Genomic DNA, 19,292 nt, shown 5'->3' with positions numbered 1-19,292 from the left:
AAATTTATTAATAAAATTATTTAACTAGTAAGAATATTCTTAAAAGTCGCCAGCAGTAATTATTTATTCATTAATAATTACTTCGTTAATAACCGGAGAAAATGGGAAACGATGATTAACGATTAGATACAACGGTTTTTCGAATAAGTTTGTACACATAGTATACACGCACACATATACACGCTTACATTTGTTGACAAACAGAAATTGTCAGTGAGAAATTCGGCTCTGTTTTATTTTTCTTCATTAGCCAGTTAGACATATAATAGTTGAGGCGAATTCTTCGGAAGAATATCCACTGCAAACTCCAAGTAACAACTGTCACAGAAATTCAGCCACAGGTACGTGCACAACGTAGCAATAATTATTTATGCCCCTCTATACTGATGTTCCGGAACATATTTGCAGAATTTTATGCACTTCCAGACACGGAAAAAATTTGAATTTATTCGATTATTTATTCCCCGTTCTCTTTCGCGTTCTGCTTCGTTCTTGATAATCGCTGTTAAAAGCAATCATTTGCACGCGCAACATCGATACGCGGCATTCGCCGATACTTTTGTAACTCACATATTTTATTTTACATACTTTGAAACGCAGAAAATCAGGCATTGTGCGTGCACATCGAACTAGTGTTGGCACAGAGTTAAAGAAGGGATTTTCGGAGAAACGGAGAAAGAAGATTCATAGGGTCATGATACGAGGTGATTGAATCGCTGAGTAATAAAGTGACCTGAGAGCATACGCGTTGACGTTTAATCAGTTGGTCAATATGGAACGTTGGCATTCATATAAACGGCTTGACGTTGCGAATCCATCGCAACTGCCTGAATATCGAAATGTAACTGAGAAGACACGCGACATAATCGTACTAAGTAATATAAAAAACATGTTTGAAAAGTATACACACGTCCGTGAAAGCGATTTTATCCAAGAATTCAACGCGCTTGACACGATACCTTCTGCAATATTCAATCCAAAATTCGTTATATCAAAGATGTTGCAAAGGTATTTCTCCAATGTAACGCGTATTTACAAGGAACCTACTTTCACCCAAACATTTATTTTCACGTATAGTGCAGAGGACGGTGAACGTGAATTTTTCTTCTCTAACTGTATGAAATTTAACGAAGATGTTTGTATTATATGCTTTTTGCATCAAATCGCTGAAAGTAGAGTTGAATCGGAGAACGGAGACTATCATAGTTTCATAACGTGCGAGACAGCGCAGATCTTGATGAAATTAATGATAAATAAGTACGGGATAGATCACGAATCCGTACCGATTGAAAACCAGTTTACAATTGCTTCTATTGCACTAAGTTTCCCGAGTATAACAAACGACTTGTTCCATAATAATATTGGTCTTTCTGTAAAGTTTATTATTGATTCCACATTATATTTTGATTTGCCTGAGCTGCCTAAACTGATATTTTTACCTCTAAGCGTGATAGTTCTTCCCAAGTTGGAAAATCCGCCCCTTGCGACACTCGTTGCTATAATGACCAAATTACGTGACAGAAATACGCCCGCACAAACTCCGAGATATTCATTACAGTTAATATATGATCAGGTTTTTCTCCTTTACAATACCTCAATATTTCCCGAAAGCTTGAAAGTGGAACTATGCACAAAATGGAACGTTGTGGTAAAGCAAAATAATGAGTATACATTTGCGCCTTGTTTTGAAGCATACCGTTACAAAGCTAAATGTATGATAGCAGCATCAAGGCCACAGGATAAAAGCTTAAATTATATATTATCCAAATTATAAACACACATACATATATATATGTATATACGTATGTGTGATGCGTAAATTTTACACGCGCAGTAGGTATGCGGCATTCGCCAATAATTGTTAAATTAGTAATACTACCATGTATGCGTTTAATTTCCGTTTTGTGATCATCGTAGGTATAAGGTACTTACGTCTTAAAAGACATATATTCTCAAACATTCTCGAACATAATTCAATACTTATTGTATTTTTTTACTTATTTATCGTTATTGTATTATTTTAACATATTAAATCGTAGTCTACACATAGAAAGATTAAAATACTCTTTCGCATAAGTTTCGAGATATTGTACACGTACATACATATATTACCAAGTAAGGGTCTTTGTCATAAATTACATTGGTAATTAAATAGCGTTTATATTAAATAGTTATACACAGTTGAAAATATACATAAGAGATATCGAAAGCTATTTAAACAATGTAGTATATACTAGACAACTACCCAAGTAGAATTAGTTAATCACAAAAACGTCAATATGACATTAAACTGATGAATTTTAAGTCGTAAAATGATCGACGTCAAGATTTACTTTGCGACGACTGATTTATGACATGCTGTTTTATGATATTCGTGATGTGTATAATAATATATTATTACAGATTACATGATCAGTCATATATTATGTTTATCTTATATTACTTCAATTTATTTTTAATGCATAGTATTTAATTAACTTTGCTTTGTAAAACAAGATCATTTTTACAACATTTTGATGTCTTCATGATGTCACAAATAGGTGCTCTCGGTGGGCTATTTTAACGTCACCATGATGCATAAAAAATGATCAAAAAATGATGTCATCTTGATGTTTTCATGACTAATATGTTCTATTTGGGTAGGACATGTATGTATTTGTGTTTAAACAATGTAATTAATAAACACTTGATAAAACTACTATCACAATGATTAATTAATAATAAATTATTATTAATATTATTATTACATTGTAGGCTATGTAATAAGAGTATTTTAACGTTTCAATAAAATCAGTGCCGTATGTCGCTTTTATATTTTTAATACATGTTATTTGAATTTCTTGTAAAGAATATCTTGCAGTTTAATTAATAATATAACCATATCATTTGTTTCGAGTTAGTAATACACAGATGTTATTTACAAAGGATATGTAATCGATGACGTATACGTATAATTTTTGACTGAAGAGTCATGTTTTCTATCAGTAAACTGTAAATCCGGATTATCAAAATCACATTGCAGTTTTTAAATGTATAAGTACAATATATGAAATTAAGTTGTGCGTGTGCGATTTATATGAGAATGTATCTTTCGTTATTAGTATCATGTATACATTTTATAATATATAATCAAACAGAAAGATTCAAAAGGCATGGCAAGAATACAAAAATTAAAAAAACTTTTCCGCAGTAAATTTTTTCACGTGTGATAAATTTTTGTTATAGCATGCATTTGTCAATTAATATATCTGCCTGCCTTTTTCTTTCTATTTTATTAATTAATATACAATATACCCTCCGTTTATATAAATGTATTGAAAAAACACGAATTAGAAACGTTATTATATGCTTCGCGTATCATATTTTGGTGCAATATGTATTTTTATTTTTGCACAATTCATACATTTTATATTACCGCTGCAGCGTTTTCTAGCTTTCCTGAGTTTTATATTGGTTCATTCTTCAATAAACAGCACGAAGTGGACTACGAATAGTTATCGTTATAATTTCCGGCGTAATCAACTGCACATCTATAAAAATATCAAATAAGGGCGTTCAGAAACTTTCGTTTTGTTCGCGTACAGTTCGTAATTGATTGCGAGCGCAAACAAAATTCTGCATCTCCCCCTCCGGCAGGAAAAATTTAAGCGACCGAGGGAAAACTTTTAGTAGAGAGTATGAAAAACAATCAAGTTCGATGGAGGAAGCGTCGCGCTCAGTTTCTCGATGCACATCGGAATATTGATTTCATTCCGGAAAGCACGCGGAATTGTGCACATTTCGGAGGAAAAGTCAATGTATTAAACTTATTTTCCAAAACTGTCGATTCATCTTTCTGCCGGCTTCTTTGCAATTCTTTTATTTTATACCAAGTACCGTAGTTGTAAAATTTAGTGCTATTAGGGTACAATATTTTTTTATTGGAAATGCCGATAGATTGCATGAATATCGACTTATAGATTTTCCATGTGTCGAAGGAATATTCGTGTTCTCGGAATAGAAGCATGTATCCAGCCCGGCTAGCGGCCTGCTATTTATAGCATGGATTAAACACGACATACCGCGAATCCGTTACTATACGTTCAAGGGGATTCAAATGTATTTTATTACGAAATATTTTTAACACATGTAAGCGTGTTACGCTCCACGCTTATTTAAACGATTTAAATTTCACTAGCAATAAGTTATCGTCGTCCGTGGATTCGTATAATTTTAATAAAATAATTCCTTTTTAATATTTGATCTAATTACAGTACGGAGACGGGGGGTAATTGAATGCTAAATGTTGCATTTAAAATAATTAGAAATCGTTTATCGATTTTAATATGTGAATTCACTGACGACAACGATTCCATCTAAATGAAACTGTATTATGCCCGAAAAGAAACCGGCGCGCAGGGCAAGGTAGAAACCGAAATATAAATTCACATATTAGATTACAATTATTGGGCTACCAACATTTTGCTCGGACCTAAAGGCGCTCTCGCTTGTTTCATTTATATCATAATGTTCCTATTTAACTTTATTTGACCTAATTAAATTTTTTATCCTTTTTAATTATGTTATGTATGTACATATCCGTGCGTTAATTACGCATACCAATTATAAACGATGTAGCCGAAATATCACAACTGCACCGAGTCTTTCTGAAAAAGATATCAAATCGTACGAACATGAAAAAGAGTTGCGTAAAAATAATTACATGAAATAGTTAAAAGCATTGCGAAACAGCCCGGTCGCAAGGTTGTCCATTCGTAGGTCACTCTCTATACCGTGTAGGGTAATACTCAGCTGTTTGGAACGATATGGCTTCTGGTGTTACGGGTCTTCTTGTACCACGTCTCTTCGTATGCGCAGTCTCGCATCGGCCCTTAATCCTTCAATACACGAGAGGGATTTTTAAGATCCCTTGCACAGTGTTCACTTTTCCCCCGATATATTCATCCAACACCTTCGATCAAAGTTTCTCCTTCTTCCGCGTAACTCTTCAAGAAACTTTAAAACTAAACTTTCGATAGTATTCAATTTAAAATTATCGAAATCGTACTTTTCTTACTTGAACAAAATTCATTAGGAAGTCAAGATTTTTAAATATTTCCCTTTCAAGATTTAAAGAGAAGCGATTTAAAATCAATTATGAATTATGCATACATGTCTTATAGGAGCTGTTAATCGCGATTCAATTAAAAGAAACATTTGAAAATATTCAAACACTGATAAAACTAGTAATTGAGCGTAATTTTCTCTTTACGAGAAGGAGAATTTCGAAATTATGACGCCGTATGTGTAATCTCCTCGATCAATTCTTTCTTTAATAATTAATTAGCCTTTTGCTTGTGTCTACGAGGATGGGTTGAGAAGTGTTGAGCCTCAACATGAAGCTGGTATTACTTGTCGTCACGTCAGTACTGCGACTGTAAATGCTTTGAAGGATACCTCTGAAAATTTCAGCTACTTTGGACTCTAATCCAAGGAGAACAAAAAGTCAGGATGATGTCAATTTGATGTCATATTGACCAAATTTACGTCAAATTTTGGTTAATTTGATGCCATATTGACCAAATTTACGTCAAATTTTGGTCAATTTGATGCCATATTGACCAAATTTTGGTCAATATGACATCAAATTGATATCATTCTGACTTTTTGTTCTCCTTAGGCAGTTGTTGTACGACTATTCTTTGTGTCAGTGGATGTTAATATTTTCGTAAACATGGAAACAATCGAATATCTGGCCGAAATTCACGAATTGTAGTTCGAACTGATTGACCACCACCCGTATTCACCAGATTTAGCCCCCAGTGATTTGTTTCTGTTTCCAAAATTCAAAGTTTGGCTTGGAGGACAGAAATTTTGCATCGAACGAGGAGGTCATGGCATCCCTAGATGCCTATTTTGCAGAGCAAGACGCCAACTATTAGTCGAAAGCTAAAAGTAAGTTTGACCGAAAAGAAAATTGTATATTAGGCTCAAAATTTTTCAACCCACCCTCGTATATACCACGGATTAGAATACGAGACTTCATTAATAAAACAGTATAGGTATTCGAGTGCTCGTTGCCGGAAAGTCTATACGTAATGACGAATTAAGCTAAAAAGTTGTAAACTATTAGCTTCTCCAGCGTCCTATGGTTACCATTTCTACACTGAAAAAAATTTCTGGTTGAATATGGACGAATCAGATAATTCCTTTAGGATTTACCAGAATTCCTTTAGGATTTACCAGAATTCCTGTAATCCTACAGAAATTCTGGTAAATCCTAAAGGAATTCTGGTAAATCCTAAAGGAATTATCTGATTCGTCCATATTCAACCAAAAATTTTTTTCAGTGTACGGAACGTTATACTTATCGGAGCTGAAATTCGTGCGTTCGAGAGAGCGACGACAATGAGTCACGATGTCCGTGTTCACCTCCCGCATGATCATTCCCATAACCCTGAATTAAAAGAATTAGCGGCAAAAACGTAGTTAACTGAGACCTTCGTCGGGATATCGTGTTTCTTGCAACGAGCCTGCGCCCGGACATCGGAGAACGTCAGGAGAGTATCGCCGACGTACCGCATCGAGGATCAGCGTCGAGTACCTCGACGATAACGGGGATTCTTTTCGTTACGCTCTCGATTAGCCGCACCTCGGAGCTTCATGCCGACCCGCTCCGTTCCGCAACATGCGAGCGAAGCTTGGCTTTTCCGATCGCGACGCGAACTCCTCCAGAATCCATATCGTTGGAGATTCGCTTCTCTCCGCGGCCGCTTTCAAAGATCGGGTACCAATCCCGATGGTATCCAGCAGTTTTTTTTCGAGTAACAGTTGCTCGTAACTTTTACCGGATGATCGAAACCCCGTAACCGAATGAGAATCGGTTTGGACCCGAGCGTTTTGCATCGCGCGCGTATCCCGCCCCGTCGAGGTTCAGCGCTGAACTCGTTCGTCGAATGCTCGAGTTTTCATTCACGACAAAGCGGATTACACGTAAAGCCGAACAATAGTGTCTGTCTGCGAGCGTAACATTCCCTCAACGATAGCGCAACAGCGACGGGATGAATTATTAATCAATCTCGTATACTAATGAACGGGTGCGTTCGCGCTTCACAGTATCGTATACGTAAAATATCGCATTTCTCTCTCCCCCCCCTCTCTCTCTCACTCACTCTCTTTCTCTCGATGCGTGGCTGAAATTCCTCGAATAATCGCGATGCGAAACGACGACCACGGCATTAACTTCCGACGGCGGTTGGCGATGGAGTTCGCCGGAGCGAGCAGCTCGGGGATACGAGAGATTTTCTCTCGCGAGTAATCACGGTGTCGGGAAACGATAGCGCTAATTCGTGCAAATTTGAGATCGCGGTGAAGCGAGAGAGAAAAAGCGATACTCTATATAACGCGATAGGTGTGGGGCATTAGCCGTTGCGATCATGCAGCCAACAACCCCCCTAATTAACGGGTCGCCGTTAGGCAACTGTATTTTTCAGGGTGGCGCAGCTCCGCGGCTTTTAATACGAGAGAAAATTCGTAGCTGTTGCGTTTAAAATTAATTAACGCTGCGAGCAATTCTCGGCGTCGCTTGCGCCGACAGCTTCCGTTAACTCTTAGGCCCGGGTCTTCATTTTCTGATTAAATGTTAACCAGTGGTTAGTCGACTCTTGATCTTTTTCCATATTATTATTTAAGAAGAGATAGACAATCAACAGTTAGTTAGAAAATGAAAAACCTTGGTGATCCCTTGACATTTTCTAGGCTACAGCTATAACGACAAAGATTATTTAGCCAAACGATTTCGCAACGATCATATCTTAGAGTTATCTTGATTAATCGCCGCAAGCCCGAGCTTCAATCGTCAATTACTCGAAACTTAGACGCAGCTCAATACGTTTTCATTTTAAGGAAAAACTCCAAATTGGTCGAGGATAAGAAAAGATGTCCGGCGGCTTCGATCAGTCTACAACGAGGAAAGATCTGCTCGTGATTAACACCTACGTTGCGGTATACGTATAACGTTGACTGTGCCGGCTATCCCTCGCCGCATTGTTTCGCGACTCTCCATTGCGGTAACGGCGCAATAATTTTCCCCGAGTTTCCTGGCGTACTCTTCTTCGGGATTTAACCCCGGGGCGAGTGCGGTCGACCGGCGGCGTCTCCTCTCCGGCCGGCGCGATTTAATAGAATTTTATCGGGTCGGGGCCATTGAATCCGCTCGCGTTAAACCTGCAGCACGACGCGGCTCGCAGTGTCTCGCACCTGGCGTCCCGCCAGCGTTACATAACGCATTAATTCACCGGGCACGAGAGATTTGCATGCGTTAGTGTATGAACGCCCGCAGGCGCTGGAGCTAAGTTTCGCGAGAGGACGAGATGGAGATGAGAAAGTGAAAGAGAGAGAGAGAGAGAGAAAGAGAGTGAGAGAGAAAGAGAGTGAGGGGGGCAGGGAGAGACAGAGAGAGGCAGGGAGAGACAGGGAGAGACAGGGAGAGACAGAGAGAGTCAGAGAGAGACAGGGAGACAGGGAAAGAGGGAGAAAGTGAGAGCAAGAACAAACTTTATTGAGCTTGATCGCCGACCGGACAAATAGAGATGCTTCTGTAGGAGTCATCGGAATTTGTATCAACCTGCAGAACCGGTTTAATCCTAGCGCGCATGAAGTGGCGAACAAAAGTGTTCGCGCAATGGGAAGAGTGTAAACGATTATAATTGCCGGCCCGGTCGGTCTTATTTTTTCCACGTCGCAAACTTGCACTGTGAATTTCACCACGAATACACACGTGAAAACAAAGTTACTCCGTAATTACTCAAGAGTACATATTAGGACAACGTGCAAGTAACGAAAACAGAATTTGATTAAGAAAAATGAATGGCTCGTCAGTTTGTTGCATGCAAACTTATGCGGGGGGGACACCTCCTGCGAATCGTCCCTATCGACGCGACATAAATCCGCAGTGTTTCGCCGTAAAATTCTGATTGGACGGTCTTAGCCGACAGATTTCTCACTAAGGCACGAGAGGGTCGTGACGGGGGGTCGTATCTACCCCGGCATATCGAGGCAGGAGAGGCCCGGGACTACGGTCATCGATCCAGCTAACGATATCATGTCGCGCAAGTTAATGATACTCGATATAAAAGATGCGAAAAAGCTGTAACGATAGCTGTGCAGTCGAGCTTGATAAATGTGTCGGCATCTCGGGCCACGTAAACCAGGTAAAAAGGTAGTTTTACCAAGTGAAAGATAGACTTGGAGTTATATAAGTAAGAATTGGAATTAATAAGTAATAGATATCTGTTGTATTATATAGACAATACTGAATGCTAATAAATGATAGTAATTTCAATGTTAATACGTGATCATAGCGAGATGTCGAAAATTAAAAACTTTCAACGGGATAACTTGGTAACTTAAGTAAACTTGACTTTATAAGACAAGATAAAATATTACACCATGTAGAATGAATAGAGGCAAAGATTTGATGAAGATTAAATTACAGATTTAACTGATAAGCTGTTCAATTTGTATACAAACGTCTGTTATTGTCCAATTTTTAAAAAAGAATTCAGGCCAAATCCACCAGGGAGGACTTTCGAGTTTCAAAGTGGCGGGTCAACCCCGGGTGATTCACACACACAGCCTTTCGAGAGGTGATTATCAAACCGCGCGCGAAACGGTCACAAAGCGAATCGGTCAAAGTTCATCGCAGGTCGTGCGCGCGGCATTTATCCCGACTTTCAAGGCGAAATGACCTTTTCGATCTTCCGCGGCCGCTTCCCGAATCTCCGTCCCGCCGCTCGATCCGAAGCGCAGTTTCCGCTGGCCGGAAGAGCGCCGGCGTTTGCGACGCGCAGAAAGCCGCGGCGTCCGAGAGATCTACAGTCTCTCCTTCGGTAATTGCCGTAATTACTGCTAAAGGCGTAGAGCCACCGGGAAATCAACGTGCGCGAGAGCGCGTCGTGTTTCAGACAGCCATCAAAATGCCGGGTAATTGATACGCCGATGACCTCACCGTGCGTTTCAATTTCTCGGCGTCAACGCGAGCGACGGTGTTAACGGCGGAATTTACTTCGTCTCTCCCTTTCGCGCCGAAATCTTTGTTTTACCGAAAGGAAAAGATTAAAATTTTCTGCCTGATCTTTTTTCTTCCTAGACCTTTCGTAGACTGTAACCGAGCGAAAAACTTTCTTCGTACGAGCTTACCTATCGCGTCGAGATTCCTAAGTTGATTTTGTCTAGACGTACTCTCTATTTCAGTTATTGTTATTCCGAAAATCCCGATAGATGCAATTTATGCGATTGTAAATATCGCCCACACATTTTAAAAATATAAATACATCGTATTTCTTGGTTTTCTTCGCAGGCGGTTGCAAGGTTTCCGGTTTATTTGCCTTTTGCCTACCACATGTCACTATTCCACCAATATCGCAAAGCCAAAGAATGTTGACAAAGCGAAGCAATATCTGGCGTTTTAAGAGTCTTGGAGTTTCGTATCAGCAAACGTATCCATGTAGAAGGCTTATAGGGCATCAAGATTCCGCTAGCATCGAATATCGCAGCGGACACCACCGGTGGCCTCCGCGGGCAGGGCATCTCGTCGGATTAAGTCGCTGACATTTGAAAGTCCGAAAAACGCAAAATAAACGAAAAATGGTACGTTTGACGAACCTTACAGCGGCGTTCACAAGTTTTAACGAAATTTCAATGCAATTTTAGCTAAATTTAAGCTAGAAATCTCAGTTAAGTCAGCTTTTCTGTATAATTAAAGTTTTATCTTAAATTTGCGACGGAGGGCTGCAATATGTTACGTCTAAATGTACACGTGACGTACGATATGTTTGTGCAAACGTAATTCTCCGGGCACGATTTGTAAATGTCAATGAAAGACCTGCACTTTGTCCTTTTTCTCACGTTGCAGAACTTATTTAAAGTTTAAAAGCATTCAAATGTCACACGAAGGTCTAAAGCAGTCGCTATTTCTTGTGACTGCAACAACTTTGACTAACTTCTCAGTCGGATACCATTTCCTCAATTCATACATCCAACTGGTGCAGTATAACAAACCGTATAATTTACGAACACCAAACGCAATTTCCACTCTTTCTCTCGTACTCTCTAAAAAAAGAAGTCAATCAGTGGATTATCACTGAAAACAGTGAATATTCACTAATTCACCATTATAATGCATTGATTGACTCTTAGGGCCAGTTTCACAAACGTCGGTTAACTGCTAACCGAAGGTTAACTAATCCTCTGTCTCTTCTTAGAGAACAAGATAGAAAAAGATAGGGCGTTGACTAAACTCTGGTTAACAGTTAACCAACGTTTGTGGAACTGGCCCTTAGAGAGTATATGTACATATAGTGGAAAATCCCTTATTATGAGATAGGCTCCTAATATAAGATATCGGAGCTTCTGCTAAATTAATAAGATCACTGGCAATTCTTTGTTATAATACAACACAACGTTTCGGCCAGTAATACTGATCCTCTTCAGGTAACAAACTTACGAGAGTGCCTACAAAATGTAAGATTCGTCAGATTAGAGATGTGAAAATTAAGTTAGAAGTCAGAAATTTCGTTGAGCAATGTGTCTTGTCGTCAACGTTAGAGAACAGAATAAATTAACAAGCATCGTCTGTTGGTTCCACCATGAATTTCTTATCCTTGGAGCGAAACACACATGTTTAGTGGAAAATTGATTGTTAGATCGTTGCGGAAAAAAGATTTGCGATTGAATTTGGACGTTGAAAACCTACTGATATTAGAATCCTATCTCATAATAGAGGACTTTCCTCGAATAATAAAGCGGCTCCAGTTGGATTAGTTTTTACATTTCCGTAATATGAACAATACAATTCGAAATTATATCAACGTGGCAGGCCTTTCGTTCGCGAAGCTCTACGTTTTATTCTTACCGTTATATTTCGTATTTGGCATGTAGGCGTACACAACCTCGGTTCTGTTGAAAAGCGTCATGAAAAAGTGATATTTGCCCTCGGCGTGGGAGCGCGGCACGGTGGTCCCTTCTATGATCCGGGAGCATTTTGTCGAATCCGTGCTGGTCGTCGCTGCGAGCAGCAACAAAACGCCATGGTATAGAATCCTGGTATTATACATCGCCTGCAAACAGAGAAAATAACGTAACAATATCTCATTCGCGTTCGACAAATCGGCTGTTCGAACGTTGCTCGCGCGTAACGGTTCAGATTAAAAAATCAAACGTTTTCACGTTAAATCGCGGCCGTGCAGTCGAATCCGTGCAGTTTGGATGATTGAAAGAGCACATTCGCTTCAAGCATTCCAAGTATTTCCTCGTACTTCCGAGGCACTCGAGTCTTCGTTCAAGTATTATCGAGTAACAAAGATTTTCAATTACCACTGTTCTCGTTTACCTTCGCGTTATGTTATGACAGTACCAGTCGTGTATTGAATATGCGAGGAGTTTACGTTACAATTTACATGAAGACGTGAAACGACTGGGAATCGGCAAAATTAAAATGTAAATTGGTTTCGTGAGAACAACCGCGGTGATTCTTGATCCCTCTCACGTTTGAACGTGAGGAGGTACGTCGCACATCCTCACGTTCTCCGTTTATTCCCCTATTATGCGTTTCAATTAAAATTTAAGCAAAAACATCCCGGCGTTGCGACGCGCGGCGCGCGAATTTTACGTTTCGATCGCGAGCTGAGCTTACGCTACTGTCAAGATGATTGAAGACGCGCGACAGGTGACTTTCTCAATAGAAATCGACTATGAAGCCAAAATAAACGGAAATAATTGCTAGCTAAAGTTAAATAAAATAAATTTCTTTACATGCTAAGAAAGAGAATTGTTCGGAAAGGGTCAAGGCCTTAGCAAAATGGCTGTCTCGTACTCTTAAGGGCTAGTTTCACAAACATCGGTTAACTGCTAACCTCAGGTTAATGATTCTCTGTCTCTTCTTAGATAACAAAGATAGAAAAAGATAGGGAGTTGACTGAACTCTTAACAGTTAACCTGAGTTCAGTCAACTTCCTATCTTCTTCTATTTTGTTATCTAAGAAGAGACAAGGATAGAGATAGAATAGAAAAAGACAGGAAATTGACTGAACTCTGGTTAACTGTCAAGGGTTCAGTCAACTCCCTATCTTTTTCTATTTTGTTATCTAAGAAAAGGCAGAGAATCAATTAACCTTCGGTCAGCAGTTGACCGGCGTTTGTGAAACTGGCCCTAAGACACAAGACAGTTATTGTGCCTCACTTTAAGACAAAGACGTAGAATATTAAAACATTGTCTCAAGAGTACAAGAGCAGCCATTCTGCTCAGGCCCTTAACCTGGAGGAACTCAAAGTTTGGAAGACGCAGAGAAACTCGTCACTTGGATCTTGAACCTGCGAACTAACTCGTTTCGTTCTAATTGCGACGGCAAAGGGTTTGCGACTACGAGGATTCGCGAACGTGGGGTGCACGTGAGTACCGCCGGCTAGAACGATGCCAACACGTGAGACAATTGCCCTCGCAATCGTGTGCGATCACGTGTTCGGTGTAACAAAGCGCGGCTGAAAATGCATCGACACTGAGTCACTCGGCGATCTTGGCAGAATCTTGGCGCCGAAATGGGTACGTAGAGCCGTTTGCGCTTTTCCCGGTTCATTGAACGAGCACACATTCGAAACATCCAACGTGGTGGTAAAGGTGAGATATAAAGTACCGCCGAAGCAGAGACGAGCAGTTTTAAGCGTCTTTTTGGGTGGCTTTTCGTGTCGAGCTTTTTCATTCTTAATTCGAAACAGAATATTTACAAATAGAATATTTGAAAATGTTGAGACATTTATATTAAAATATTTATGTTTAAGTGAAAATCACATTAAATCAAATCACTATCGAATTAAAATATATTATATTAATTATATAAATAATGCAAGCTATAATAAAATAGTGTAATGAACTTACAATTTTCTAATAGTTTCGAGAAATATTTATGCAATTAGCAACAGAAGTACGAAATAATGTAAAAATAAAATAATACAGCATATTTTTATCTCCGACCTCAACATCGTTAAATAGTTGTAGCGAGATATGAAGTAGAAAGCTGGCATGTATCATTTAAACCGTTAATTATAAATAAATACACGTGCACTCTCATTAACGATTAAAGAATATTAATATTTTCCAATGGAGACGAAAACGGTAAATTATAGCCAATTATTCATCGCGTCACGGGTTGAAATGATTGAAACGTGTAAATTGCGCAAAGTTCCGCGGTCATTGCGATTTAATGGACAAAATTGGTGCTGTCGAATCTTACGCCGCGTCCGCGATAACGTGTGGTCCACGCGATCGTATCGATATGCGGGACGGAAAACGCGGCACCCCGTGCGACACGTTGATCCACGAACATCACCAGCCTCTAATAAGCTGGTTAACCATAAATCCCAAGCGCCTAAATATATTGCGCCGCGCCGGTGTATATAGGGCATGGCATTTCACTCCGCTTGGCGTTCTGCCATGTTCGTTCCTTCGGCCGCGGAACACCAACAGGAACTCAAACAATATCTACCGAGAGACCCCGATCGCGGCTACGGTTTCCCCGCAGTCCGCGCTTGCACTGCCGAAATTATATTGTTGTGTGTACACAATTTGTTCGCAGGGGACTCGAACGACCAGGTTCAGATTGAAACAAAATTACACAGTGATACAAAGTGATTGCGTCTCGTTGCGTCACTTGTAAATATAAAAAATATTAGCAGTGGAGACGACAAATCCTCAAAGGTAGAAATCTACAGAGTTACGAATTTATTTAAGATATAATGCAGAATTCTCCGAATAAATATAGAATAATGAAATTGCTTATACAGTTAATAATAATTATTATTATACTTTAACAATGTTCTGATAATTATTACATACGAATAATTGCGTCTACCAACAAATTTGGATAATTGTATAAGATTTATTGACACAGTAAATATCGCTTTTCATTTATTTACGAAATGCATTTAAGAGAGCTATATTATCAACGATTCGAGATCTAATTAAACCTAATTAAACAGAATAATAATTATATATTTAAACTGCATTTATTTGCTGTATTGACGAACATGCGCGATTATTAATTCCATTTGGCTAAGCTGCTAAGCCTTTTATTTGTGAATAGCGTGTCATAGAATTTCGCAGCTGAGGCAAGTAGAATTTTAAGTTAATAATACATTAATATTTCCCATTGTCAATTTGTGAAGTTGTTGTTTCGCGTCAGTTAACAGGCGAACAATCAATTTGAACAATAACACCGTAATCACGTTGCATTTCTAACACGATGAAAAGCGTTTCTAGATAATTAATACGGTTAATCAAATGGTCGTACGCACAGCTAAAGAGTCACTCGTCGTGGCTCGCGTGTGCTTTTTGTATTGTCATTTATACGCGTATGAAGGGCAGGTTCTCGTCAAGACTTTTTACAAAATGTTAATATTCGGCATCGGGATCGAGCTTCGAACTAAATGAGGTTACCGGAATAAACGGCAAAGTCGTACGAGGGATTACGGGATGAAGGGTTCGCGGGACTTGAAGAGACTCGCGTCAAGGGAAGTGTAACTCCGAACGGCAGATTACCAGCCGGCGACGTCAATATGTCGGTCTAGTACTTTGGAAGAAAAACGAGGAACGGTGAACGTAGGCGAGGACCTCATCGCCGATATTACGACGATCAAAGCCGCGCTTGGGGGAGGCAGGGAGACGTATTCATATCTTCGTCAAATAGACGACTTGATATTTGGCGCCGGGCACCGCGATCCGTAGTAATTTCCACCGAGGTAACCGACACACGTTGCGTCGTCGCCGGGACACTTCTTGCTCTTCTTCGTACTACTCCTCCGTCTCATACTTTCTTTTATTTACCTAAATGTATCTTGCACGGAAAATCGCGATCCGGAGGATTTTATATCGCTGTAAAACACGTCCTACTTTACCGAATGCTTTCCGAAGGAAATTGCGTTCCTGACGTTACTGCTCGACTCCGGGATATTCTTTCCTGCAATATGCGACCGTTATACGTCATGCTTCGCGAAATCGTACGCCTCGGACCGGCCCTTCAAAGATTCTTTTGGTGCAGCAAAGAATTAGCAACTGTTATTATACACTCTCGGAAAGGATTTCTGTTACCGAGACAACAAATATTCTTGACGCATTTATATTTCTCAAAATAAAATCAATAATTCTTATTCTTCTCTATCGACTTAAAAAAGTTTACTTACTATATTGAGATACAAGAGTAACTTATATAAATGTAAGTTTATATATTCTTGCGTTTAGAGTCAATTTTCCCTCCATCTTACAACGCACGAAGTTGGCACCGCGATATTCTCCAAAAGACGATACATACTATCATTTTATTCTAGAGTTTAGAATTTTTCATTTAAGATTAAAATATTCCTGTCTCTATAATAAATATGACTGGCGCTATATCGATCCTATTTTATGATAAATTAAAGTGCAACAGCATTGGATCCGGGAATTTTTTCTGTGGGTGCACAAATTGTTCCCTGTAAAGTAACGCCGGGGAGATCTAACTTTCATTTATCTCGTGTACACTGGTAATTCCCACTCTCTAATTTATCACCGTGTAATTAAAATTGAGCAGTCGATTGATTCCACCAAATTTTGAACCGATTTTCAATAAAATCGTATCCATCGGCTCTTTGGTACTTTCGGTATTCCGGTATTTTCATGCGTGCCTCAAAGGGACAATATAAATGCACATTAACGAAATACCTTTATGAATGCCTGTCTCGCCCAGCTGTTGTTCGCTTTTCACGCGCAAGAGTGTAAAAAAAACTGCTCTTACTGCGAACGGTGATAAAAGCTGACGGTTTTTTTTCCGTCAATCTGCATCACACCGTCATTGAGCGTGTAAAAGTCCATAAAAAATTTAGAGTGTCCAGCTGTTCGGTAAGCGCTTCCGGATATGAAGCGTTGATTTTCCACTTGAAATAGTCGCGGCCGATAAATGCCGTCATCGGTGCTATTTCGGCTGATCGAAATGTTCCGCGTCGTTGAGTGGCCGAGCCGACGTATAAACCCTCGGCGAATTGAAATATATAATAGTAATTCCAGTGTAGAAAGAGAGAACGCGCGTTGCTCGTTGAACAATTCATTTCATTAGCGGCTGTCAGAACAAAACGGTTGAACAGTCATTAAATTACCGCGGTATCGATTTGAGCTGTTCCGTTAACACTCATTAAATTCGTCATTATTTCAACATTCTCGTGCATCGATCAGTTATTTTCTGTGTAAATTTTACATTCGACATTTATGACGCGCCCTGCCGTTAATACGCGAAGGTATTTTCTGTTGTAACCGCTTGCTTGGATGTTGCTTGTGGCAATGAAAGGTTTATTTTATGTGAATTTTTGCACAAGAATCCTCTCGCCTTAAAATGAAAAATCCGTTCTATGTGTATTGCACGGGACGGTTCACACACCAGTGTCAGTTGAAGTGAGAACCCGGTCAAAAGTGCGTGAGCGAGAGAAAAACAATGAAACAAAACGGGAGAGAGTGAGTTCAACCACAATTTCGACGCGCTCGACAAAATTTCTCAACCACCCCCGGAGTCTGGCGCGACCCGCGCGACTCCGAGGAGTCACCGCGCAATATTCTCTCCCCTTCTATCCGCTTACCTTAATTTAATAGCGATTACAAGTGAACGTCACTTGAATAATTTTCCCCGGTACTTTCCGGCGGTTCGCCGAAATTGCGAATTTTCGGCCCGCCGACTCGCAAGAAAGACCCGACATGTATTCCCGTAGGATGCGCAAATGCACGCGCCGTCGCCGGCACAGAGATCGCCGCGGCTCGATCGCTTTTTATCCGACTTATCCACGTTGCGAACGCAACCCCTGCGCGCCCGTCCCCGTTCCCGATGTCCTCCTTATCTGTTCCTACGTAGCAGCCCGGCAATACGTTCGAATAATGTGCCTAGTCGTGCATAAGGGAAGCACCGTGCACGCTTGGCTGGTCGACGGGCCGATCGAGTAGAAACCGACGAAATATTTCACTCGAGGCGCGCAATTACACGTTATCGTTAAACGTTTGTCACAAGATGCGTTGTAATTAAGCGAGCTGCACGTTTCTTGTTTTTTTCTCGTACGGTAACTCGGTTCATTATTTTATAACGTTAAACATTTCATGGAATCAATCGACTATTCGGTTCTGGTTACACGATGGCAAGTTGTAGAACGGGAATTCCAGCTTATACGTTATGATCGTGCATTGCCGACAGATTTTTCAAGCACATCGATATGCCTGTATAAAATATAGAACGTTTCTCGTTGCGAAAAATACATTGTATAGCTTAGGCCTTACCCCAGTAGCACAGTGCATTGGCTAAACATTGACTTGGGTCAATGTTTGATTGTATTGGGCCAGTGTTTAGCCACTGCACTGTGCTACTAGGGTAGTTACCTATTGTCCCGTCACGTTTTTATCTCGCGTGTGCGTCGCTGGACTTTGTTTCTGGTTTCTCCGTCGCTCGCACGTTACCAAACGCACGTTATTCGAGTTTTATTTGGTAAAAGCTGCAGGCGACTGTACTAGCTTTATTTTCGCCATCGACAAAGGACAAAGGCGATTCTTGTCGCAAGAGAATGCGCGCAACATGCAATTACGTGAGAAAACACACAAAGGCCGACTTGAAATATGCCCAGCGGCGTGACCTGTCACTCGTCGAAAGAACGCGGTCGCGTCTCGTACTAAATATATCCGCGCGCATTTCTCGCTTTCTTTTCCTCCCCCGAGGTCGCGTCTTTCGGAAGATTCTCTCGGACATTCGCGGTCGAAGATATCGGAGCAAGGGGAGGCCACTCACCATAGCGTCGTTCGCCAAGCGCAGCGCGCGTAAAACTCTCCTCCGTCTCCCTCGCGGGCAGTCACGTGCGTTCTCCAACGTGCGGCAGGGAAACACACCCGTGGCACGTCCGCCACGGCCGCGGGTCTACGGCTGACTGACAGCCGTCCGACTACTGGGCCGCTACTACTCGAGGCGGCCGGGGCGTGCGCAGCGCGCGACGCACACCGAGTTGTTTTTCCTCCTCGCGAGGCTCTCAGGACGCTCCAGTTTTGAATTGTTCCGACTGTGCAAATCAATCGCGTCAATTACGAGCCTTTCCTCAATGCGTGAATACGTTACCACGTACGACTTCGTCGTACACTTGCTAAAGAGTACGACTACTTCGCTGCCTCTCTTTGCGATTATAATTTTTAAATTCTCTGTAAAATCACGAATAGATAAATTCACGATAAAACGATGTTTTCTTGTTTAGCAAGGAGTTGAAATTTT

General features: G+C 40.5%; 3 protein-coding genes across 8 annotated transcripts in view; 2 read left to right on the top strand and 1 right to left on the bottom strand.

Moving 5' to 3' along the window:
• The window catches only part of LOC105565324 (spondin-1), a 37,448-nt gene that overhangs the window by 12,732 nt on the left and 5,424 nt on the right, over positions 1-19,292 (bottom strand). The window contains exons 1-2 of one of the 5 annotated variants that reach the window (XM_012018416.1): positions 18,822-19,054; positions 11,894-12,098 (exon numbers count right to left, since the gene is read on the bottom strand). In XM_012018416.1, the coding sequence (XP_011873806.1) occupies positions 11,894-12,098; positions 18,822-18,824 (208 nt within the window). In that variant the 5' untranslated portion in view covers positions 18,825-19,054. Of the gene's footprint in view, positions 1-11,893; positions 12,099-18,821; positions 19,055-19,292 lie in introns of those variants that run through there. The other 4 variants (XM_012018417.1, XM_012018414.1, XM_012018419.1 and 1 more) reach the window with 4 other exon arrangements.
• On the top strand, positions 259-2,444 carry LOC105565322. Its single transcript, XM_012018413.1, has 2 exons — positions 259-341; positions 601-2,444. The coding sequence occupies exon 2, from the start codon at positions 773-775 to the stop codon at positions 1,772-1,774; it is 1,002 nt and encodes a 333-aa protein (XP_011873803.1). The 5' UTR covers positions 259-341; positions 601-772; the 3' UTR covers positions 1,775-2,444.
• Positions 13,326-19,292, top strand: part of LOC105565325 (spindle pole body component 110-like) — a 16,216-nt gene continuing 10,249 nt past the window's right edge. Inside the window, exons 1-2 of one of the 2 annotated variants that reach the window (XM_012018420.1) lie at positions 13,326-13,654; positions 14,610-14,731. The gene's annotated coding sequence lies outside the window, so the exon portion shown is untranslated. The remainder of the gene's footprint in view (positions 13,655-14,609; positions 14,732-19,292) is intronic. The other variant, XM_012018421.1, reaches the window with a different exon arrangement.

This window comes from Vollenhovia emeryi, unplaced genomic scaffold, assembly GCF_000949405.1.
Source record: "Vollenhovia emeryi isolate VEMERY1.0 unplaced genomic scaffold, V.emery_V1.0 DF939153.1, whole genome shotgun sequence".
NCBI lineage: Eukaryota > Metazoa > Arthropoda > Insecta > Hymenoptera > Formicidae > Vollenhovia > Vollenhovia emeryi.
This window is presented reverse-complemented; position numbering and strand designations above follow the sequence as displayed.

Excerpts from the sequence above, each read along its gene's own strand:
- LOC105565322 (XM_012018413.1), top strand. The coding sequence starts at position 773 with ATGGAACGTTGGCATTCATATAAACGGCTTGACGTTGCGAATCCATCG.